General features: G+C 51.7%; 1 protein-coding gene across 2 annotated transcripts in view; it reads left to right on the top strand.

Annotated features, from left to right (window-relative positions):
* The window catches only part of CRTAC1 (cartilage acidic protein 1), a 148,801-nt gene that overhangs the window by 77,821 nt on the left and 46,490 nt on the right, over nucleotides 1–24,490 (top strand). For both annotated transcript variants that reach the window (XM_038578461.1, XM_038578462.1), the window contains exons 3-5: nucleotides 3,272–3,468; nucleotides 15,982–16,118; nucleotides 21,621–21,777. In XM_038578461.1, coding sequence (XP_038434389.1) covers nucleotides 3,272–3,468; nucleotides 15,982–16,118; nucleotides 21,621–21,777 — 491 coding nt within the window. The remainder of the gene's footprint in view (nucleotides 1–3,271; nucleotides 3,469–15,981; nucleotides 16,119–21,620; nucleotides 21,778–24,490) is intronic.

The raw sequence follows: 24,490 nt of genomic DNA, 5'->3' as shown, positions 1-24,490 counted from the left end.
TCGAGGGCGGGGGATGGTGAGGAACCCAACAGGAGCATCTGCTCCATGGAGAAGAGGGAGGGGACACGCCTGATTATCTTAGGAGAGGATTGTAAGAGGTTCAAATGTCAGTCCAGCAGACCCAGTAGAGGGCAGCCTGGGTGGAGGGAGGAGTGGCAACTCTGTGCATTTACCTCTGGCCTTGTGTCATGGCTTGTCAAGAAGCCTACCCAGGAGCTGTTGGTTTGGCTTTGCATCTATAGTCCCATAGGGGTGGCGGCAGGAGAGAAGGGGCCAGAGTGTTGGGATTCATCCCAGGCCACCAGTTAGGTTTAGGCAGGACTCTATGGCATGTGCTCACTCTGTAGCAGATGGAGGAATTTGAACCAGCCTGGCAATCCCACCCCAGTACCCCCTAGGCAGTGCCCTGGAACTAGCGCCTCCAAGTTCTTCAAAGAAAAGAGGATCTAGGGCCACCACCATGGGAGTAGGAACCTTGTGTGCACAGCTGCCACCCCAGATTCAGGGCAAGAGGACTGGCTTCCACTATGTGCAGAGCCATGCCCCTGCCACCCCATGGCCACATTTGTCAACACATTTTGTGACCCTCTGAGTTAGTCTGTCTCTCACTTTGCAGAAGAGAAACCCAGAGGGGAACCAACCTAGGGTTACAAAACTAATCTGGGGAAAAGTCAAGACCTGCAAGAAATAAATGAAATCAAGGATGAGAACATGCTTTGTAAAGTGCTGTAGCAAAGTAGCCTATTATCTCCCCTTTGACATGCAGTTCTTGGGCATTTCTCATGGTCACTACTTTGGGGGCCGCCACCAGAAAAAGAAATCAGAGGACCAGGAGTGTAGATATGGTGGGTGGAAGGAACACAGGATTTAGAGCCTGGAGACAGAAGCCCAGCCCTGCCACGTACCAGCTATGTAACCTTGGACAGCTCACCGCCTCCCTGACCCTCAGTTTCCTTTTCTAGAAAAATGCTTCATCAACCCTCTTTCTGTGGGGCTCAAGTGAGACCATTCTTCTGATAGTACCCTTAACAAACCCAGCACTCTAGGGCCATGGTGTCTTGTGAGGAGCAGCAGAGATGGTAGCAACCAGAAGACCTGGAGGCTTGGAGGACTCGTGGGTAGCACCCAAGGTATTTTCTGTCCCTGGGGGCTGGAGCCAGCTGCTGATGGTGCTGAAACCCGAGTGTTCTGTCTCTCCTGCCCAGACATGTCCCATGGGTCATGCCATGCCCTCAACTCACGGCCCTCAGACACTGTTCATCAAGGCATCTGAGGCACGACCTTCCATCACCGGGTGCTGACTCAGCGCCCACTGAGCTCTGTGCTTTCACACACTGTGGGTGCCAGAAGGCGCCTGGCCAGTTGCTCAGCACTCCCCAAACTTCACTGGCTCTGCATCTCGGTGATGAAGGAGAGGGCCAAGTTGGACCAGTTTCAGGAAAGCAAGAAGTGATTTCTCTCAAAGACCTTGGAGAGGTCTTTCCGCCCACCCCATCCCCACCCCCAAAGTGTTCTCAGCCAGGACAGCCGGAGGCCTTCAGCTGAACGTCACGCGGGATGTACACACTTAGGTTAAAACAAAGGCAGGAGGCCAGGAATAATGGATGGACATTGGCCGGGTTCTTTTGGAGAGCCTGGCAAGCTGGTGTTCTCTAGAGGCAGGAGGAGGCCTTCAGACATTCATGACCACACTGTCTGAGGGTGACCTTGGACATGGTACTTTCTCCAGATGGAAAGGCAGTGGGAAGAAACTGACTGTGGGACACTTAAGCCTTTATGACTCCAACCTAGACTCTGAGATTCCATTCATTTGATCATTCAACAAGTTTTTACTGAGCACGTATTTTGTGCCAGGCTCTGTGGTAGGGCCTGGGGAACGAAACAGACAAAAAGTTCTGCCCTCGTGGAGCTGATATTCTAGTGGGATCAATCATAGAAGGGAGAGCTAAACAAAAAGACAAGGGAATTATCTGCTGCTGGTAAAAGCTTTGGGGGAAGAGCAGGAACGAAGGATAAGGAGCGGGGGTGAGGTGGGGGGCAGTGCTTGCAGGTTTCAGGCCTGTGGCCAGGAAGACTTTACTGAGAAGCAACAATAGAGGCAGGTCCTGAACTTGGTGACAGAGGGAAACAGTCCTGTGGCTCTCTGGAGGAAGTGCATCATGGGCAGGGGCAACAGCAAGTGCAAAGTCCCTGAGGCAAGAACATGCCTGGGCCTTCGGTATAGCCTGAAGGCTGTGTGGCTGCAGGAGAATGAGATGAGATGAGGACAGATGAGCATTTTAATCTTTCATATTGAGTTCCTTAGAAAAAGAGCTGCAGGGCACCTGATGGCTCATTCTTGGTTAAGTGGCTGCCTACGGCTCAGGTCATAATCCCAGAGTCCTAGAATCGAGCCCTATGAGGGCCCCCTGCTCAGCAGGGTGTCTACTTCTCCCTCTGCTGCTGCCCCTCCTCCCCCTTGTGCACTCTGGCGTGTTCTCTCTCTCTCTCTCTCTCTCTCTCCCCCTCTCTCTCTCCCTCCCTCTCTCTCCCATCACCCAAATAAATAAATAAAATCTTTTAAAAGAAAAAGAGCTCCAGCAGGTCCACCCTCTGGCTTTAGATGTGTTCATAATCTTTACCCATCTGAGATGCTCATCTCATGCTACTGTTTAAATGCTGGGACTCTTGTCAGGAGAGACTCATTCCACACCTCAGCAACAAAGCCTCTGCTCCTCTGGGACTCATTTGCACAGAAAGAGCCTGGGTCCAAGTCCTAGCACCTGACATTTGACTAGTTGTGTTACCATGGGGAAGGGCACTCAGTCTCCGTTTCCCCGATGAAGCTCATCAGTTGTCTCATCTGCAAAATGGGTTAATAATACAGCTTCCCAAGCCACCTCACTTGTTTATTAGATTTAAATTAGTGAGATCATAAACATGAAAGTGCTTTGACATTGAAATGGCCAAGGTAGATGTAGGGGAGTGGTCATTCTCTTCAGGGAAGCCTGTGGTAAGGGGCTTGTCGCTGGCTCCCCCTGTGCCACTGCTTCTTATATTGCGTCCCAGGTGGGCCCAGTTGACTCTTATTTTGAGTGAGTCTGTATCTGAATCAGGGATACCCACCAAACACCCAGGGACCCCTGAGGCGAGGGTTTCCCCGGGATGCCTCAGGGCTGAACTGCCCCACTGTAGACCTGCCCCAGAGGATTCTAAGCCCCATTGTTGGGCAGGAGGACACCAGGTGAACTCAGCTGCTCCTCCTCAACACCCCCACCCCTTCCTCCTGCAGGTACAACGGCCCCAACCTGGTGCTGAAGTATGACCGGACTCAAAAGCGACTGGTGAACATTGCAGTGGATGAGCGCAGCTCCCCCTACTATGCGCTGCGGGACCGGCAGGGGAATGCTATTGGGGTCACAGCCTGCGACATTGATGGGGATGGCCGTGAGGAGATCTACTTCCTCAACACCAATAATGCCTTCTCAGGTAAGGGGTTGGGGCCTTGGGCCTCTTCCTGCTTCCCACTCTTTTCCTCCCAGCACCAGCTCGGGGGAGGGGCTCCCCCCCAGGCATAGGCCCCTGCTGCCTCCAGGAGCTTGCTCTGGCCTAGCAGAGACCCCATCACTACCCGTCCAGGAGCGCCCCTCATCTCCCTCAGACTTTCTGCCGTGTTCACCTCCCACTCTGAGCAGCACCCGCCCCCGCTTCCACGCCCGCCCCCCTCCACTGCTCCTGCCATGGCTCAGCCACTCAGCACTTCTCACTGGACAGATGGTCCCCTGGAATCACCCTCCATGCTGCTTCTACAGGACCTTTCAGAATGCTCTGAAATCCTTCAAGGGCCCCCCACAGCTTTTAGCTGAGCTCATTTATTCACTCTACAAATTCCTGCTGAGCTACTCCAAACCAGACTAGAGATGCTAGATGCTGGGGAAACAACTTGGAAGCAGAAAGACCTTCAGTTCACAGAGCCTTTCTCAGCCTAGAGTGTCTCAGCCGACTTACCTGGGGGTCTTGTGTAAATGCACATTCTGACTCAATGGGTCTGGGTGCAGCCCAGGATCCTGCATTGCTTTCACGCTATAATGCTGTTGCTGACCCAGGGACCACCTACCAACGAATGGCTGAGGAACATTGATGTCCAGAAGACTAAAGAACAGTAAGGATACTGATAACAGCTAACTTGAGTAGCACTGACTGTGTGCCAGGCTTGGGTCTAAGCACTTTACGTTATCTCATGTAAGCCTCACAGCAGCTCACTCAGGTTGGTCTTCGGCATCCCCCTTTAGAGTTGAGAAAATTGAGGGACAGAGGTCACATGACTGGCATAAGGTTACATACCTTTTAAGTCCCAGGACTCACACCCAGGGGTCTGATTCTACATCCATCCTTTAATAATGATACCCCATGGCCAGGGCGCCTTGGTGGCTCAGTCAGTTAAGCATCTGACTGCGGCTCAGGTCATGATCTCAGGGTCCTGGGACAGAGCACCTGTGTCAGGCTTTCTGCTCAGCAGGGAGCCTGCTTCTCCCTCTGCCCTTCCCCCTGCTCATGCTTTCTTTCTCTCTCTCAAATGAACAAATAAAATCTTTAAAAGAAAGAGAGAGAGTTTCCATGGCCTTACTCAATCCAGTGTCCTCAGGGCCTCGTGAAGAGCCTGGCTCATAGCAAGTCCTCAGTGCTGCACAAGTTGGCAGCTGTGTTCTTGGGCTAAAGATCAAGGTGGTTGCCAAACCCTGACTCTCATATTCTCTCAAGCCCGAGCTCAGCCCACTAGAATGAAGTCCACTCCCATGGAGCCATAACATCTGCAGGGAAGTCCCAGGCCATGGTGTCTTCCTGAAACATGCAGAGCCTCACGTCTCTGAGGCCAGGTGGGACATGCACTGGACTCTTCCAGATGGCAGCGTCCTCTTGGGTTGGTCTAGACAATGCCCTGTGGTTCAGACCTGTGTATTCATCATCCCAGACCCTTCCAGTCTCCCAAAGGTAGGGGATTGCCTAGCTGTGGGGATCGCCTTCCCTGCCTCTTCCCCAGCCCCAGCACACACACACTGGCTTTCTCTGGGCCCATAAAGTTCCCCTACTGGTTTTTGAGGCCAGGCCAGGATCTAGCCCCTAGACTGCCCCTGATGTTAAGCCCTGCCAGTGGCATGAATGGGAGGGGAAGGGGTTGGGGCCTGTGCCAGGGGCAGGGGCAGGCGGGGCTGACTGGCTGGCAGCCAGCCTTGTGCAGCCAAGAAACAATGAGCCACAGCCCGGAGTGGTGTTTTATGGGTTTTCATCTCATCTTGCCACCAAGTGAGGCCTGAGAGATAGTAATTATCCCTACACAAATATCAGGGCATGATTACCCAGCTGGATTTACTACCCTCTCTCCAACTAAGCCAAGATTGGATTAGGACACAATTAATTGATGGGCTGATCAACCCTTTAAGTTGAAGGTCAGGAGGGGAGCAGCAGCAAGGGACAGCCATGGAAGAGGTGAGTCCCCAGGAAGATGCAGTGGGGCAGGGAAGCAGAAATGGGAAGAACTGTGGAAGGTGGGTGATGTCTCACATAGGCCCAGCAGGCAGGATGCCAGAGGAAGGGGACAGATTCTCCTCCCTATTCACCAAGCACAGAGCACCTGGGAGGAGCTGGTCAGGTGGTTCTGAGGCTGTAGCCCCTCCCATGTCCTCGGAGCCTTCTGCTGGGAATCCTAGAGCAGAGTGCTCAGCGAGAGCTACACATTAGAATTTCCTGGGGAGCTTTTATCCCTCCCACTTCCCATGGTGTACCCCAATCCAGGCCAATCCAGACCTCTGGGGGTAGAACCCAGTTACCCAGATTATAAAGCTTTCCAAGTGATTCCCCATGTGCTGTCAAAGCTACCCACCCGCCAGCAATCATGTTGATTCCCTGCTCGGCCTGGCCTAACCTACCCAAAGCTCCTGTTGTTCACAGATGTATTCATTCACTGGACAGATATTTACTGAGCAACTACTGTGTGCCAGGCACTATTCTAGGCTCTGAGGATGCCCCATGAATGAAGCAGACAAAAATCCTGCCCTCCTGAAATTTATACTGTATCCTCAATGCAGCCTGAGATTTCTCAAGGCACCTAATTCTCCTGGACTCTAAGCTCCGTGAGAGCAAAGTCCCTATACTGGTGCCTCCAACCCAGGTAGACTTTGAACATCCTGAGAGCACCATCAAAAACTTGGTAAATAAATCCAGGAAGAACAGACAAGGCGTGAGCCATTAGGCCAGAGAGAAGTTTTGCCAGCCAAGCGAAAACAAGGGGAAGCAGGCAATGTGGAGCTCTCCACCAACTCCGCCCCCCACCCCCGAAAAGGTCCTGGGCTTCTTGGGTTTCAGGGCACAAATGTTCATCTAGGAGAGGCTAGACCTGGGCCCCCAGTGCTGGGGAAGGGCAACAGGGCCCAGAAGCCTCAGTTCCAGGCATGCACCTCCTGGTGACCTTCTGTGGGTTCGAGGGATGTCTGTGGGTTTGAGTTAATTTTTCAGTCCAGTGATTCAATTGATTCATCGACAGTGGGCATGGTGTAGAGCTGGGACATTTGTGCAATGTCAGCACTTCCTTGGGTCCAGCTGGCACAACGCTTAGCCACTGCCATGCTGCCTACCATGGGGAACCTGAGATCCCCTCCAGGAGCCCTGCCAGCCCGCACTGCTTGTGGCATGTGCCTGGGGGCTCCTTCAGCCTGTGCTGGAGCATTGGAGAGACCTGTGCAAGGATGGCCCCATCCTCTTCCTCAGCCAGCCTTTGGGATAGCAACATTAGAATCTCTGGAAGGGGGTTGAGACCCTGCATCCTGGCAGTAGGAATTAGTTTGTACAACCCTGAGATCTGCACCTTACTCACTGGGTATTCCTTGTAGAATGTGAAAAATCACATCAACTTCATAAGCCCGACTCCCTCGAGTGGCTCTACCAAGGGCCTACAACATTCCTCCTTGATGTGAGCCTGGTTGCTTTTCTGACCTCATTGCCTACTCACTTCCCCTTGCTCACCGTGTTCCCACCTGAGGCCTTCATACTTGCTGTTACCTCTGCCTGAAATGCTTTTCCCACCACTGTTTTCAGGGCTTACTCCTTCCCTTCATTCAGGCTCATCCTCAGATGGGGTCTTGCCTGAAAACCTTAAAACCATACCCCTATCTCTCTCTGGCCTTACTTTGCTTCATTTCTCTCCATAGCACTCAGTGCTCTCTGAAAGTATGTTATGTTATGTTATGTTATGTTATGTTATGTTATGTTATGTTATGTTAAAGTGTGTTCATCTATTCTGCTCTTCTACTCAGCTCCATAGGGATAAAAACTTGGTCTTGTTTGTTGCTGTATCTCCAAGACCACTTAATCTCACTTAATAAACATTTAACACATATATTTGAATGAACAACTGAGACTCCGAATGAAAAGCACTTACAATGGTATCTAGGACTTAGTAAGTGCTCTCCAAGCAGTAGCTGTTAGAATCCAGCAGCGTGAAGAAAGCCAGAGCCTTTAGAAGTGTCCTGGGCAGAGGGGCCAGGCCCCCCTCCTAGCCCATGGGGGAGAGAGACTCTAGCAACAGAAACAGAAAAGGACCATCATGTAAACAAGATATTACCCAGAAGAGAGGACCAGGGGGGCCTGGATCAAGGATTAAGAATTGGAAAATAGGGGATCCCTGGGTTGCTCAACAGTTTAGCACCTGCCTTCAGCCCAGGGTGTGATCCTGGAGTCCCAGGATCGAGTCCCACATCAGGCTCCCTGCATGGGGCCTGCTTCTCCCTCTGCCCATCTCTGCCTCTCTCTCTCTCTCTCTCTCTCTCTCTCTCTGCATCTGTCATGAATAAATAAAAAGAATCTTTAAAAAAAATAAGAATTGGAAAATAGGTAGGGGGGGGGGGAACAGAGGAAAATTGACCACAATCCCAAGAAAGCCTGGGCCATCAAAGCTAGCTTATGGCTTAACTGACATGGAAAACTATAAGCCAGTGTGGTTCAGGCAACACATTACTTGGTGAAAACCAGGAAGGAGAGTGTGTAGGACAAAGGGGAATAAGAGGCTGGTTCCAGCACCTCCCTCAACATCCAAGAACCGGGGACTTCCTGCAGCTCCCAATCAGAGCCCATGCCCCCTAGGGGTCCAGTGCTGGCCACACCAGCCGCTGTGGCCCTGAGCTCTCCTGCCTATGTGATCTGGGGTCATGGTGGCATGGGTAGGAGATGGGTCAGCAGGAATTGGGAGCCCCACCACTATATCATGTTTACTCCATTCAAAAGAACAAGTCATCGATAATCTACCTTCAATCTACATATGCTTCCCTCCTTTTCTACACTAATAGTAGCATACTCTACTCACGTTGCTGCTCCTTGCTTGTTTTGTTTAACAACCAATTTTGGATGTTATGTCATAGCAGCACACAGACTGCTTGCTCATTCTTTTGATGGTTGTATTGTACTCCATTGTGTTGATTTACAGTTCACCAAATTGGTCCTCTGTTGATGACCATTGAGATGGTTTGCTATTTTCTGCTCCTATACAAGCAGTGCCACCAAATGTATAAGCTTGTACAGCATGCCACTGTCCACAATTGCAGGCATATCTGGGAGGGGTGTTCATATTTAGAAAAGAATTGCTGGGTCAGAGGAATATATGTGTGTGGATTTGATAGGCGTTGCCAAATCACCCTTTACACGAACAGTCCATATGATGCTCCCATTGACCCTGAAGCGAGTAAGCATCTCTCAACACAATGTGCCATAATTTTTTTAAATATTTGCCAATATGATAGGAAAAAATTGATACCTAAGTGTAGGCTTAATTTTCATTTTTCTCAAAACAAGTGAGGCTGAGCATATGTTTATATATTTGAATCTCTTATCTGCTCACTGCCTTTGCCCAGTTTTTCTATTGATTATTGGCTTTTTTCTTATTGATTTGTAACACCTCTTTATAAATTAGGGAAATTAGTCCTCTGTCTGTAATGCATGTTGCAAATAGTTTCCCCTTGTTTGTCATTTGTGTTTTGTCTTTGTTCATCATGGGATTTGCAATGCAGAAAATTTTTATTTTTATGAACTTGGATTTATCAACTCTTTTCACTGATGGCTTCTGAGCTCTGTGTCAACCTTAGGCCATTGGCAGGGGCTTCTGTACCCTCTCAGAGAGGAGGGGTCAGTCACTGTGCCAAAAAAGAAAGGCAGTTGGGGGCATGTTGCACTTCCAGCTTCTGCCCACACAACAGTTGAGCCATCTGCTCTTGAGAGTATACCCCTGGTCCAGCAGCTCCCTCACCCAGGCCAGTCCAGCTACACCCAGACACTGTGCATCTTGCTACTCAAAGTGTGTTCTATGGGCCAGCAGCATCAGCAACAGCTAGAAGCTGTTCTAAAATGCGGAATCTCAGGCCCCACCCCAGACCTACCAGACCAGAATCTGCACTTTAACAGGATGTCCGTGACTTCCAATGCCTGGAAAAGCCTGAGCCACACTGTGCTGAATCTCTACCTTCTCTCCCAGTCAGTTTCCAGGTGCTTCTAAGTCCCAGCCATGCTTCTCTTAGATGTAGTGTTCTGATTTTCAGCTCACCTGGCCTGGCCCCATGTGGAAAGACAAGTTAATGACCTGTCCAGATTTCCTGCCCCCCACCCCTAAAAGGCTTCTCTTACGTGTGACCCCATAAGAAGCAAGGATGGATGAGGCTATCAAAGCAGCCCCATAAATGGTATGGGGCCCCAAAGGCTATTTTCTCAGTCCTTACACAGAACACGTTTCCTTAGGAGCCAGGGACTCAGTTGCCCTCCACCAGCCCCCACTCCAGCTCTTTAATACAGAGTTGGGTGGGGAACGCTTTGCAGTCAGATCATAGTTTAAAGTTCAGCTTTGCCACTTAATACCAACTGTGCAACCTCAGGCAAATGACTTGACCCTCAGAGTCTCAATTTCTCTCTGTAAAATGATGAAACTGTCTTCCTGACATGACCCTGGAGAGGACTAAGTGAGCACATGTGAGTGAAGCACCTGGCAGAGGTTGGTCAGATTTCCATCTTCATCCTGGGATGGAAGGATGAAGACTTGGGTCAGAAATTATATTAGGGTCAGGAGGGAGTCTGGGTTCCTTCTTCATTGAAATATCCTGAACTATTTCTTTCTTCCTCTGGGGCCATCACTGCTTTTCTGAGTTTCCATTAACTAAGTCTTATAAAGCATTTCAAACTCAATGTCAGTTTATATAGTAGTTCATTGAGGACCTGAAGTGGTCATGCCCTGTCATCCCCGGATGATGATGGTGGTGGTGGTGTTAATGGTGATGATGGTCATGATGGTGAGGATGGTGGTGGTGGTGATGGTCATGATGGTGAGGACTGTGAGGGTGGTCATGATGATGGTGATGGTGATGGTGATGAGGATGGTGGTAACGATGATGATATTGTTTTTATTATTTATTAAACTTATCATGCCATATAATATTCTAAGTACTTCACATGAATTATAGAATTCTCACAACAGCCTGATGAATAGGTAGCCATTCTCATGATCCTGTTTTACAAATAAGGACAAGTTTGTGACTTGCCCAAGATCAGCCTAGGCTGGCCCACTCCTTAACCCTGCTGTTTGGCAGTAATCTCTTTACATTATTTTGGAGTTTGGAGGCAGAGACCTCTTCCCTGCCACACACTTGTTCACTCTTCTCTCTGCCCTTATACCAGACCGCAAGTCATTTCATCTCCCCGAGGTGGCAGCAGCCTGTGGGGGAGGAGGCACTCAGGCCAATGAAGGAAGGAAGAGCCCTTTATGACCCGAACACCCTCGCAGTGGCTCCAAGTTACTCTCTGGAGGCAGCTTGATATGGATGGGATGACGGGATAGCAAACTGAGGGCCATCTGCTAGATTGACACTGATGCCTTGATGTGAACCTTCCCTTCGGTCTGATGATTCTTCCAACGTCTGCCCCTTCTTCCTCCTACAACTGAATGAGGCTGCTCCAGGGACACATCGTTTCCCCTCCACCCCAGCTCCAGCCTCTCTGCTCTGCACCCTGCTGTCCTTCGTGCCCAGCGACCTCTTGGTCGCTCTGTCTTCTCAGCCACTTTGTGACCCTATCACATGCAAACGGTGTGAAGCCAGGTTTCTGCTCCTGCTCCCAGCTGGCCCAGTGTCCCTGCCTCAGTCACTGTCCCACTCTGACCCCTTACACCCACCCAATCCCCCCTGCCCTTCCTGCACCAGCCTCCTGAATCCCATGCTTCCTCCTACTCCTACAATCATCACAGAAGTGGCCACCTTTTCTCCCTTACCAGACCACCCCTCACTCCACTGCCAGATTAATGTTCTGGAAACAGTATCTTCCCCAGATCAGAACCACGAGGTCCCCTTCTGCCCTCAGTCCTGGAATTAGTGGGTCTCTCCTGCCCTGCCACACTTCTTCCTCCTCAACCTCCACAAATTCTTCTCTCTGGGCAAACATGTAGGCTCTGTGTCTCTGTCTATGCCCCCTGCCTGCCTGGAGCACCCCCCTCCCCTCTCCCAGCCTAAGCTGCAGAGTGCACCACTCAGAAGCACAGGCCTTGAATCTGTCTCCACCACATACTAGCTTTGTGACCCTGGGCACCTGACTAACCTGTCTGCCCCCTCAATTTCTCCATCTGTAAAATGGGGCTGCACCACCTCTCAAGGCAGCTGTGGGCCTTAGGTGAGATGATGTTTATTAAAGAGAAGCTTCATGCAGAGCCTGAAGTCCTCTAGAAACAGGAGTCCAGGTTCAGGTGCCTCCTTCATCATGAAGCCCTCCATGATCACTGTGATCTTCCGTCCTGATTTCATGGCATCTCCGGGACGTATCCTCCTGTCTTTACCCCTCAGAGCTCTGCTAGCTGCGGGGTCTTAGGCAGCTCCCTTGTCTCTTGTGTCTCAGATCCTTCATCTGTAAACTGGTCAGGAAAGTAGTACCCAGCTCAGGGGTTGTGGTGACGGTCAATGAATAAAGGGGTGTGAAATGCCTGGCACACGCGTGAATATATGTGAAGTGCTGCAGAAATGTTAAGTAAAGTTAGTTTCACTGTAGTCCTGTGGCATCTCCTCTACCTATCCATCCTGTTGTTGAATGGACTATAGGTGCCCTGAATCAGCAACTGAGACCCCTACTTCCCAGTGGATCTCCTACTGCCCCTGACACCTGCAGGGCATGGCAGATGCTCATCCTCGCCTACTGGGCCTTCCCAACTGGCCACCCGGCAGCAAATGCCAGTTCTACTGGACTCCGAGACCTTCAAGTCTCCTTAAATGCCAAGATGCCAAAGTCTCAGGATGGGAATCGGAGTCCTCAGACACACTTCTCATGAGAACTGTGACCCCTAGAGCACCCCTGCCCTGCTCACAAACCCCCTTATGTTTCTCCCAGGCCTCTGCCCTCTCAGTCTCCCCCAGGGGGCTCAGGAGAGCCCCTCTCTCCTGCAACTAACAGCCTCTCCTCTCCTGAGCAACTGCCCCCTGACTTGGTGTGGGACCCCAGGGCAGAGTGCAGCTACAAGGAGCCAAAAGGCGAGATTACACGCCGACAGGCTGGGGGCCAGTGCTTGGGCAGTGACTACCCGTGCCATCGACCCAGACAGCTCGCTGTTTATCTGTCTTCCTGACACACCTAATTACCCAGGTTGCAGCTGCCAGAGCGTGTGCTCTTCCTAAATCAAGGGCTCCTGTCTCTCCTCACCCAGGCTCCCAGGCCTCCGGGCCTCTGCCTGCAGAGGGGTTGCCATTGATTTTGCCGTTCCCATTTATGATCTACAAGGCTCTGCATCACTGTTGCACATTTTACCTTAATTAGTTTATTCTTCTGGGTGTCCCTGGTCAGCTCAGAAGCCAGGAGGTGGAACAGGGGAAGAGGCTAACAGCATATGGCACCCTGACCCCTCTGGCCACGAAGCCCAGAGCATGGCTGGACAGCACCACCCCAAAACGCAACTTGCTAAGAACAGTGCCAGTTTGGCAGGATGCTAATAGGTGAGCTGCAAAAAGGGGCTCATAGCCAGCTGTGTTTGGGACAGGCTGGATTAAATAAGATTAAGCAGGTAATTTATTGCAGGACTTGTCAAAGTTTTAATAGATGGATATTCATTGGGAATCTCGAAGAAGGGCATGAAAGGTGTGGTCTTTCCCGAACTCAGATGATCATAGCATCTTTTCTCCAGGCAGCTCACAGAGACCAGGGGTCCATAAAGCACACTCTGGGAAATGTTTATCTTGGGGGAGCAGGAGGAATTGGAGGTGAGGAGGCAAACAGAGGAACAGAGTCCCCCTGGGCCTGTTTGCTCCTCTTGTCTGTCTCACTGAGGCAGGAACTCAGATGCATGAGAAATTTCTCCCGAATTTTTGCAAATTCTTGCAAGTGGAGGGCCCATTGAGCTCTGCAGATCCCCAGCTGCTGGCAGCTACTTTCTCACACTGGCCCATGCTTTGCCAAAAGTTAACATCAGTATTGTAGCGGGGGCTGGACTGGCTGGAGGACCCTCTACAGGAGCCCTGGTCTGACAGAGAAGGGCGAGGGTCACTTGCTACGGGTGGCAGCTAGAGACCCCAATGCTGGCAAGGCCACCTTCAAAGGTCCCCCAAGCACTAGGAAAGGATGATGAAGCCTCCATTGCTTGGAGAACATCCGTAAGCATGGCAGTCCAGCCCCACGGTCTCTGTTCTGCAGTCCTAGAATCCAAAACACTCTGAAAGCCTCAGGTGCTTTTTTTAAGTTTGTGGGAAAATGAATTGATAGCAAAACCTGTCCTGGGCTGACGCGAGCTATTTATAGGCTTTATTTATCCCACTCAGTGTGAATATTCATATATTTTACTGCAGAAATATTAATGTGTTTAATTACAGGGTGCGGCCCCATCCCTCCTGGGGGTGTTATGTAATAAACGGTGTGTGCACTGTGTTACCTTTCTAAAATGTGAAAGAACAAAATCTAAATTTCTAAATACATCTGGCCCCCGAGGATGGTGAGGAGGCGCTGTGGCCTGGAGGGGTGTGGGGCTGCCATGAGCAAAGCCCACCGTGGGCCAGGGCTTCAGTGCATTCTCTCCTAGAATCCCCACAGCCACATGTGAGGGAGGAGGCACAGCTGTTCCCCTGATGCCCAGGCGAGGAAACCAAGGCTGGAGAGGATAAAGAATGAGCAAGGCCCCGAGCTAATGGGAGTCGGCAGCTATGCTTCCAGCCAGACTCAGCTCTTCGGCTGCCCCAGTGGGCTTCCCTCGCAGGCCGCAGCAACTCTGTGCCCTCTCCAGCTGCGGCTCCTCAGCCCAAGCCTCCACCTGCAGGCCTCCTGGATCTGCTTCCTGCTCTGCTCATGAAGGGCCTTTCCTTCCCCCAGGCGGGCCTCTGCACCCCTGGGAGGGCAGGCCAGGCAGGAGGGCTCTGCTCCTCTTCCAGCTCCCTGGTGCCTGGTGAGGCTTTCTGAGGCCAACTCCAGACCTCACAGGCCATGCACCAGCCCTCATGGGTCCCTGTGGAGACCCCTCTTAGGAGAGTCCCACAGGAGACCAGTGGGAGAGCAAGGCCTTTTGGCCTCTCCTGGGGAGAGCCACCTGAGGGATCCCTTAAAACTGCCCTCCCCTAACCCGCTCCCACACTCCTTCTCAGCCATTCGTTTCACACACTGACTCTCACCAGACCCCTGCAGTGTGGAGCTGATGTCCCTAAAGGACCCTGGAGAGTGCCCTATCTGTAACATGGGAATGACCACTGCTAATGCCCACCCTCTTTGAGGGGGCACCGTGCTAGGCCTTTCACGTATATCATCTCATGTATGCCTCACAGTAAACTGGATGTACTGATTACTGTCGTCTCATTTGCAGATAAGAAAACAAACTCAGAGATACTGAACAACCTCCCCAAAGTCAACAGCTAGCCCCTAGACATAGAATCTGGGTAGAACAAGGACCGGGCCTGGGGCTTGTTTATGCTAAGGTCTTAACCACTGCAGCATGCTGCTCCCTTCGCCTAAGCCGTGGCCTCTGCCCTGGGCCAGCCAGAGAGTCACATGCAGGGGTCTATCCCCAGATCCACTCCTTCCCCTGCTCACCTTCCTGGCTGCAGCTGCTCCTCTTGTGTGTTTCCTATGCCAGTCCTTGAGAGTAGAACAGGATTCCTCCTAAAATATGAATGCTCCGGGGCTCACATGAGCAAGAAATAAACTAGGGGTGATGACAGAGTGGAGAACTCTGCCTAAGTGGTCTTAGAAGGGTTTGAACCTCTGGCCACCAGAAGTTCTTCTCCACCTACCCAAAATAAAGTTTAGCCATGAGCGTGCTTCAGGATTCCACAGACCCCCCCGCAAATACATGTGGTATGTTGCGTGGTACGTGTGTGTGTGACTCCCTGAGCTGGCAGTCCTCAGCCTCCATTTGGTTCTGAAAGGGGTGGAGACCACTGCCGTCGAGGGCCTCCCAGGGCTGCTCAAACACTTTACCCCACCTGGGGGCTGACCCTACTGCCATCTGGATCCCCTGGGGATGGGCAACATGTCTGTCAGAGCTCCACTTCTTGCCCCTTCCTGGATCTGGACTTAGAACCCCTCCTACCAACCAAGATCATTTCTTCTCAGACCCAAATGAGGTCCTATGATCCAGCAGAGAATGTAGGAGGCAGGTGCTGGAGAAAGAGACATTCTGGGTGGAGTTTGGGTGCTGAAATATTGGCAACCCCAGATCTCCTGTATGTTGCAGGACCATGGTGCAAAATGTGAACCCCAGCTGTCCAGGGTCATCTCAGACACACTGTAGCAATAACATTTCTTCTGTGGCTCCTGAGGCATGGACTGGCCATTTTCATAAGCCAGTCTTTTCTCTCAAATGAAAATACCTGAGTGCCCCCAAATAGAGCCTCACCTGTTTAAGTGAGTGTTGTGGGGAGCACTCACTTTGCCGCAGATGATCCGACCACCTGTGGCAGGTGCCCCAACACATACATGCACACATGCCCACCACCCACCAGCCCTCCCTTCTCTCTCCAGGGGTGGCCACGTATACGGACAAGTTGTTCAAGTTCCGCAACAACCGGTGGGAAGACATCCTCAGTGATGAGGTCAACGTGGCCCGAGGTGTGGCCAGCCTCTTTGCCGGGCGCTCTGTGGCCTGTGTGGACAGGACGGTGAGTTCTGGGGTGCATGAGGGGCCTGGGGAAAAGAGAGGGGCACACAGTGATGTGAGAGCCAAGAGGGGAGCCAACAGGCAGACATCCCCCAGCGGACTGTGGCTGTCCAGGGCAAAGGCCAAAGCTGCACCATCACGGCAGTTCCCACAGGGCCTTGCACCTAGTAGGTGCTAGTGCAAGGTGAGTTATAATCTCCTTTCACATCCTTTCTCCCTTGAGGCTCTCCCAGCAACCAGTGAGGAAACTGGTCAGGGGTTGTCACCATCATGTCCATTGGGCAGAGGATGGCACCAAGGCCCAGCTTGGGACAGTGACTTGCCTGAGGACCCAAAAATAGATGAGCAGTATGATGAGGACAGTGAATCAGACTCTTCTAGGTCTAAACCTTGTACTCATTCATTGATTCAACCAACATTTTTGAAGTGCTTACTATGTGCCAGCCCTTGAGCCATAGGGCTCTTCCCTAAAATATTTGTGAAACAAATGAAGGCATGACAAAGAGGTTCATGAGTGGAGGGTGGCCCAAATGTCCAAGTACTCCAGTTAATCAGTAGCTCTGTTACTGCTTTCGTACCTGCTAGCCCACCCTACTGAAGGTGCCAACCCAAAGCAGGTAGAGAGGAAAGGCCCAGGGATAGGAGCAGGAGCAGCTGGAGCCACCTGCCCTATAGGGTGGCCCCAACGCAAGCTTGCATCCCAGCAGCCCCAGCCAGAGCTGGAAGCAGAGGCTTGCTGTGGAGGTGATTTATCCCTCCTGTCACCTGCTCCCCTACAGCCCCCTCCTTGGCGTTGGAGACTGTCATCAGTAAATCAGGGACCCAGCTGCTGCCTAGCTTCCATTCTGAGGGCAGGGGCAAGGGGCCGGGCTCATTTCAGGATTGAGATGGCACGGAGGGGATTGGGGATTCAGCGTGAATCTTCACAGCAGGGGCCTCCAGGCCTTGGGAGAAGGCAGGTGCCAGGTATAAATATTTATTTCTTAACAAGCTGGTGCTGGGAAAAGAAGCCAAGCTGGGCTGTGAAGCCACATTTAGCCCTGACCTGAATCTTTGCCACCTGGACTCCTGCCTGGTGGGAAGGAATGAGGAGGCAGTGGCTCTGTGAGTGGCCCCAAAGAATAAGAAGGGTATGCGGAATGCCAGGCCTGGCCGCTGCTGGGAGCCTCTTCCCAGCCACTTGCTTCCTGCCTCGCTTCTGCTGAACCAAGGCTTCCCACCCTTGGCCAAGGTGGGAATCATCTCTGAGCTGGTGGCAGGGCCTGAAGGTTAATCACAAAGAGATGCACTCTTTGTCCTAACAAGGTCATCTGCACACCCACGCGTTTAACCACAGGACAAAGGCACCGTGTGAAATGCAAAAAAAAAAAAAAAAAAGCTTTGGCACTCAGCAGCAGCAGCAGCACCGTAGGCAGGCACTTAACAGCTTGCTCAGCCTCAGGGAACTAGAAAGAACCCCTACAGTCAGTCTGCCACCAGGAGAAGGGGCCGCTTTCTGGGTCCAGCCGCCATGGCCACCCCAGCAATCCCTGGGGTCTGAGAACTGGAGGGGAGAAGTAGGGCAAGGTCACGGCCACTCTGGAAACAGAGCCAGGAATGCTGTGCGGTATAGGAAACACAAAAGCAATCTCAACAATAATGACAGTTAACCTTAATGAACTAGCAACATGTCAAGCCCTGTGCTCAGTGGTTCCTATGCATTGTCCTACTGAATCTTCACAGTAGGCTGATGAGGTACCTGCTATCATTACCCCCGTTTTACAGATATGGAAACTAAGGCTTCTAGCAATTAAGCAACTTGACCCTGGTCACATAGTAAATGGCAGGAACTAGGCACTAGGAACTCAGCTAGGAACTGAGCCCTGCCTGCCTGAGAATGAGTCAGACACCTTTCTATCCCACAGCTACCCTGCCTCTTGGTGACCCAGTGTCAGACACAAATTTCTAACCACAGATTCTATTACAGTATTTACCCCACTCCATCCTCAGACCCACAGCCTCCACCTGGATGGAGCCTTTTAGTTTACCTGTTCCCAAAGTGTGGCCTCCAGACCAGCAGAACCAGCATTGTCAGAAATGCAGATTCTGGGGCACCCGGGTGGCACAGGAGGTTAAGTGTCCGCCTTCGTCTCGGATCATGATCCCGGGGTAGGGCCCACATTGGGCTCCCTGCTTAATGGGGAACCTACTTCTCCCTCTGCTTCTGTTCTCTCACTCACTGGGTCTCAAATAAACAACATCTTTTTAAAAAAGGAATGCATATTCTCAGGCCCAACCCCCACTCCACCCTCCAGACCTACTGAGTCTGAACCCGGGGTGGGGACGGGGGGAAGGGCAGAAATCTGGGTTTGAACTGGCCCTGCAGGTGACGCTGGTGCAGGTAGAAGTTTGAGAGCCATCTTGCAGGTAAATGTTTCAAACTTACCATGTGCCCTTCCTGCCCTCTCTCCAGCAGCCCTCATTCTCTCTTGGCCCCAAACCTGGCACACTTGCCTGCCCTTTGTCTGCAGCTGCCTCATCACTCACCGACCTTTCTGGATCCAGCTCAAAGCCGATCTCTTACAAGAAGCGTTCCCTGATCGATAATGATTATGCCTCATGTTTATATAGCATTTTTATCTTTTGGAGACCTTTCACATGTGTTGTCTGATTTCATCTTCTCAACAACCCTGCCAGGAAGCAAGGGGAATATGATTCCCCTTTAACACAGGAGGAGATGCAGCCAAAGGGAATGAAGAACCTGCACAAAAATAAAGAGCCACACAGAGGCAGAGCCTGAACTGGGCCCAGGCTAATATCCCTACACCAGTGGCTCTCCAGGTGGGGTTCCTGGGTCAACATCAGCCTCACCTGAGAACTTGTTAGAAATGCAAACTCTCAGGCCCCACGCCAGAGCTTCCAAATCAGAAACCCTGGGGATGAGACCCAGCATCTACAGTTTCAGAGGCTCACCAGGGGTGATTCTGATGGAGGCTGAAGGGGGATTCCCCTGCCCTGGGGAGCCTCTTCCTGGGCTCATCTCTACAACTGCCTCACTATCCCAGAGCGACTGTAGTCAAGGCCACCTGCAAATTTCTGCAACTGTAACACATCTATGTTTGTCAAGTTTTATTATCCCCATACATTGAAGAAAGGAACTAGGTATAATGGAATTTTATAAACATCCTAATTTCTAGCAGAGTGCCTTTCAGTTCATTTGGGCTTAATTGCCCATTTGTTGATGGGATTGCTAACAGCTGGTAGGGTCAGGCATGGGTACAGTGATGGCGCACTTTCTCCTTTGGCCCCATTCAGTCTTTATCTGATCATTCCACACACATATGCTGAGCTCCTGAGACAAGCAGGCACCCCTCAGAGCTCTCTCCGGCTCCACCCCCGTCACGAAGCCGTGTTGTGAAACAGAGCATCTCAAACTTCATTTTGCACAGAGATCATGTGAGGGGGTCTTGTGAAAATGCAGCTTTGATGCAGCAAGTCTGGCGGAGGGGACAGGGGTTGGGGAGTCCCAGAGAGCGTCTATTTCTAACCTGCGCCCAGAGGACACTAATGCTGCAGGGCCAGGGTCCACTGGGTAACAAGATTCAGAAAACGTAGGCTCCCAGGATGGATGGAGCCTCAGAAAACCAAAACACATGGGGCTTAGACATCTTTAGGGAATACCTTGTCTCCTTCTCCAGCCTCAGCCCCTGACACGCCCTGCCTTGCATTTTATATCCCGGCAACACTGAACAAACTGCTTGTGGTTCCTCTGCATACATCATTCTCTGTATGACCTCTGCCTGAAAAGTTCTTGCCTCTACACTTCACCTAGCTGAGACTCCTTTCTCTTCTCGGGAAAGAAAACCTTTCTCGAACCTCCCCTGGTTCAGTGCTCTTCCTCTGGGAGCCCCTCTTCTGTATACCAGGAAATGCTGTACATGTTCTCTCCCTTTTTAAAAACATTTTAATTCCAGGGATGCCTGGTGGCTCAGTTGTTGAGCATCTGCCTTTGGCTCAGGTCATGATCCCAGGGTCCTAGGATTAAGTCCCGCATCGGGTTCCCTGCAAGGAGCCTGCTTCTCCCTCTGCCTATGTCTCTGCCCCCTCTCTCTGTGTCTCTCCTGAATAAGTCTTTTAAAAAATTTTAATTCCAGTTTAATTAACATTTTTAAATATTTTATTTCCAACATAGTTAACTTATATACTGTCTTAATCATATATATAATTGTACTATTGTTAACATGTCTGCATCCCCTCAGGAGACCAAGAGCTTCCTCGTTGGCCTCACCCACCAGTCAGTCAGACCCCAGTAGATCTTAGCTTCCCCCCAAAGAAAATGTCCCCACGGATGGGATAAAGCCAGTGATTGGTTAGGTGGGATGGGGGTTTCTGCTTATGGAGCCACCGGGGAGAAATAGAGGCCAGCCAAGAGAACCGAGGGCCAAGAGAGGGTGATGGAGCACACTTTGGTTGCGTGGAACTCAGCTGCTTTTCTCAGGTTGTTTTGTGTTTCTGACTTGCCTTTAAACAAGACTAGAAGCCACTGAAGAATGAAGACATTGTCTTAGGGACATTCATAGCAGAGCACGTTGCATGTAGTTGGAGCTCAAGAAATATCTACTATCTGATTAATTGGAGGGGAATGATGAGAAGGATGAGAGGAAAGCTGGAAAACTGTTCAAATGTAGAAATCAGGTGGCTCTCTTGGGGGAAAGGAAGCATCCATTGAAGAAATGACACAGGTCTAATAACAGACAGAAAAGAACCATTCATCAGCAGGATTTTGGACTAGAGCAGGCAATGACTATAGCAACAAGAAGCTGGTGCTCAAGGCTTCTCCTGGATGCAAAGGAAAAAGATATTTGAGTGTTATAAAGGCAGAAGCAATATGCTATTTCTTTCTGGTAATGTGGGAAAACAGAGGGAGGGAATGGATGGAGGACCCCTTCCTATCCAAGCCTCCTGTGCCACCAAAATAGTGAAATGAGGGAACCCAGGGTGGGAGTTGGGGAGGGAGAGGACTCCAGAATTTGCTTGTCATCTTGGCTGGAGTGAGCTTGAATGGGAAAGAGAGAGAGAGAGAGACTGAGAATAATGGGAATTGGTAGATCAATCAATCAGCAAATATTTATTGAGCAGCTACCCTGGCTGGCAGCTGGAGAGAGCTCAGCTGGAGAGAGGCACATTAGAAAATTGTCTATAAAAAGGTGGTTGTGGGGGAGAGGGAGGATGTGTTCTTTGGAACAGGATAGAAGGAGAAGCAGGGCTGCTTTGTTGTAGGATGCCAGGGTGGGGGGTGGCGGGGGGAGCGTGTTGTGCAGTCTGTAGTCTCTGGGAATAGTACTTCTGGAGTTGGGCAGCACACAGCCTGCAAGACCATGCACACCTGACCCAGGGAAAAGCACCTGACTCATGAGAGACCTATGGTCCTACACGGGGAGGGGGAGAGCCACTTTCTGGGGAAAGACATCACGATGAGCACAGATGGGCCTGCTCACCCAACCCTCCTTCCCTTCCTCCTCAGGGCTCCGGACGCTACTCTATCTATATCGCCAATTATGCCTACGGTAACGTGGGCCCTGATGCCCTCATTGAAATGGACCCCGAGGCCAGTGACCTCTCCCAGGGCATTCTGGCGCTCAGAGATGTGGCTGCTGAGGCTGGGGTCAGCAAATACACAGGTAGGCAGAGTGACACGGGGTGGCAGGCTGGGGTGCTGTGAGTTGGAAGGGTGGGAGTGGGGGGCAGTGCCTGGGGCTGCAAGGCTGAGTCTAGTTCATCAGAGACCACAGGACAGGGTGGGCTTGTGTCCCTGGGAAGGGGAGGATGAAGGCTTTATTCCATCCTACCACCCATAGGAGGCTCCTCCAACACTGCCTCTCCAAGGGTTGGCGAATATCTGGCAGGTGAGGGCTTTGGGGGACCCGTGGAGGACGTGGGACATAGAATGAGAACACCGTAACATCATCCTCTCCCTGGAACCTCTTGCCGCAGTCCCTGCTATAACCCAAATGATGGGTGAACAGGTTCTATAGGAGAAAACTGACAAATCACAAAGGCCAAGATTTAAAGCATTCTTTATTGCCAAACAGCAGATGAAATTATTTACTTATACATAAGCGGCCAGAAATGGAGTGCTAAATCCCTAAGCTTCAGCTGGGTCCTGTCTCGGATAACTGAGCTCAAAGAATTGTGTTCTTGTTCCAAAACCTCTCCATCCCTTTTTTTTGAAGCCATGCTCCCCCCCACATCTCTCTGGATGGGGGACCTATTGTCAGAGTCTCTGACAGGGAGATCTTTCTAGGGAAGGCTGTTTTTCTAATTCTAGCACGGCTGCTGACTAAACTCTGATAATCTGCCAATAGACTGCTGATGGCAGAGCAATCCAGTTCCTGTTTTGGGTGCCAAAAATCAGGAAGCCAGAGCTGTACACAACAATGTCTCACGTGAACTTTGGCCTCCCTCACCCTGATCCTGTAATTTGGGCATAGAAATCCTCTTGCTGGTTGGCCTTCCCAGTATATCCATTCCAACTTGCACTACATACAGACTTCCAGAGTGGCAGCCCGCCCAAATCCAAATCCTGGGGCTGGAAGGATACCTGGTGGGGGGTCATTTGGACCATTACCCTGCCTCCGTACACCTGGGTGGTAGCACTCTCTCAAAGCCCTACCTGGAAAGGGTTGTCACAGCCTCTCCTGAGTTTATGATGCCTTTCTCTAGCCAACTTTCCACCTCAGTGAAATGGGGAGATTGATGTTGACCTGTCTGACAAAGTTTGTGGGAACAAATGGCTAGACAGTAAAATAGTTTGCACAGCTCCAGCCCATCAAAGTGCTGGAGAGCGCCACACGTGAACATGCAGCCTCTCTGGCTGAGTGTCAGTAATAAACCATGCTTTCCTGGGAAAAGGAATAAACATCCAGGAGCTTCAGCCTAGATTTGTACAGTCAATTTTTCTGAATAGTTCCCAGTTCTGTGCATTGGGCTGGCTTGGCAATTAAGTACCTTGATCTGCAGGAGAAGGAGAGTGGGCCGGGGAGATGAAGCACTTGAAAATGATGAGCTGGGGGGAGGCAAGGTCTGGGAGAGAGGCTTATCCACTGAATAAAAGAATGCTAGAGGTTGCGACTGGGTTTGAGCATGAAGGGGAATTGTTCACACTGGCTGGGCTGGCGGAAGGGCTGGCAGGAACTGAGGAAGGGGCAGGAGGGGGCCAAGAGGAGACAGCTGAGGAGGACGAATGGGGACGGGAGCAGTAGCCAACTGTGCCAGGCTGTGCTGGAAGCACCGGGCCACTCAAGGAAGGGAAAGCAGCTTCTGTGGAGCATGCAGGCAGGCCGGGGCAGCTGGCGTGCCCAGAGGACACGTTAGAGCAGCTTCGCAGACTTCCAAAAGCCGTTTGGCTGACAAGAACCCATTTGGCCCACCAAGTTACTATTGTGTCTGCCTGCCTTCCCCCAGCCCACCCTTTCCTTGTCTGCCAAACCCCTCAGCTCTACCCTCAGCCACCATTGTCATTTCGTTAATGACACGTGGACATCTGGCTGGGAAACTAACCCAGAGCACCACCCCACCCCTGAGCCCCAGGGACGGACCCCAAATGTAAGGGCCACCCCTGGAGTCCTGCCTGATTGCTGAGTCTCTGGCACTTGGCCAGTGCTCAGCTCCAGGCTGGTGCCCTGGGGCTTGGGCAGAGGGAGGGAAGCAGGCAGTGATGAGCAGGGCCCCCGAGCAGGCCAGGAAGGAAGCAAGCCAGGGCCAGATATGCAGTCAGGGAGCCGCGAGTCCCCAGAGCCAACAACACCCATCTGCTGGACAGACCTTGAAGAACCTCTTGTTTTACAAAAGAACAAACTGAGGTCCAGAGAGGAGAAGGGACTTGCCCAAGGTCACCCAGAAGATTTGTAGAGAAACTAGCACTCAGAGCCCTGACCACCACCCCCCCTCCAAGCTTAAATTGCCACAACCCTCTGACCTTTCTGATGACCTGTGAAGAATCCTGCTCCAGCCTGCAAAACAGGACAGGCTGGTGAAGGAGGAAGGCCCTGCACCTGCTGGGACACCGCCCCAGGGATTGGCACTTGGGGGCTTGATTTTGACCCCCTCCCCCCAGTGTCCGTGGCCCAAGCAGCTGGCCAGCCCGGGCTGTGCGGGGCAGCAGGGGCAGCAGCAGCGGGCAGGCCAGGGCGGGGGAGGGGAGGCCTCTCCAGAAGGGAGCTGGGCCGCGGGCGCCGCCGCTCTGCTAGGTCACAGTGCCATCTAGCGTCCAGCCGGCCCACTCTGGGGGACTCGAGGGCTGCTGGCCGACAGAGGGGCGGCCGAGTTGAGCGGAGGGAAGCCCACTGCCCCGCGGTTCCTGGTTCAAGGACATTCCGAAGCCCCCACTTTCCC

This window comes from Canis lupus, chromosome 28 (assembly GCF_011100685.1).
Source record: "Canis lupus familiaris isolate Mischka breed German Shepherd chromosome 28, alternate assembly UU_Cfam_GSD_1.0, whole genome shotgun sequence".
In the NCBI taxonomy this organism is placed as follows: domain Eukaryota; kingdom Metazoa; phylum Chordata; class Mammalia; order Carnivora; family Canidae; genus Canis; species Canis lupus.
Note: the sequence above shows the minus strand (reverse complement) of the source record. Positions and strands in the feature narration are given on the sequence as shown.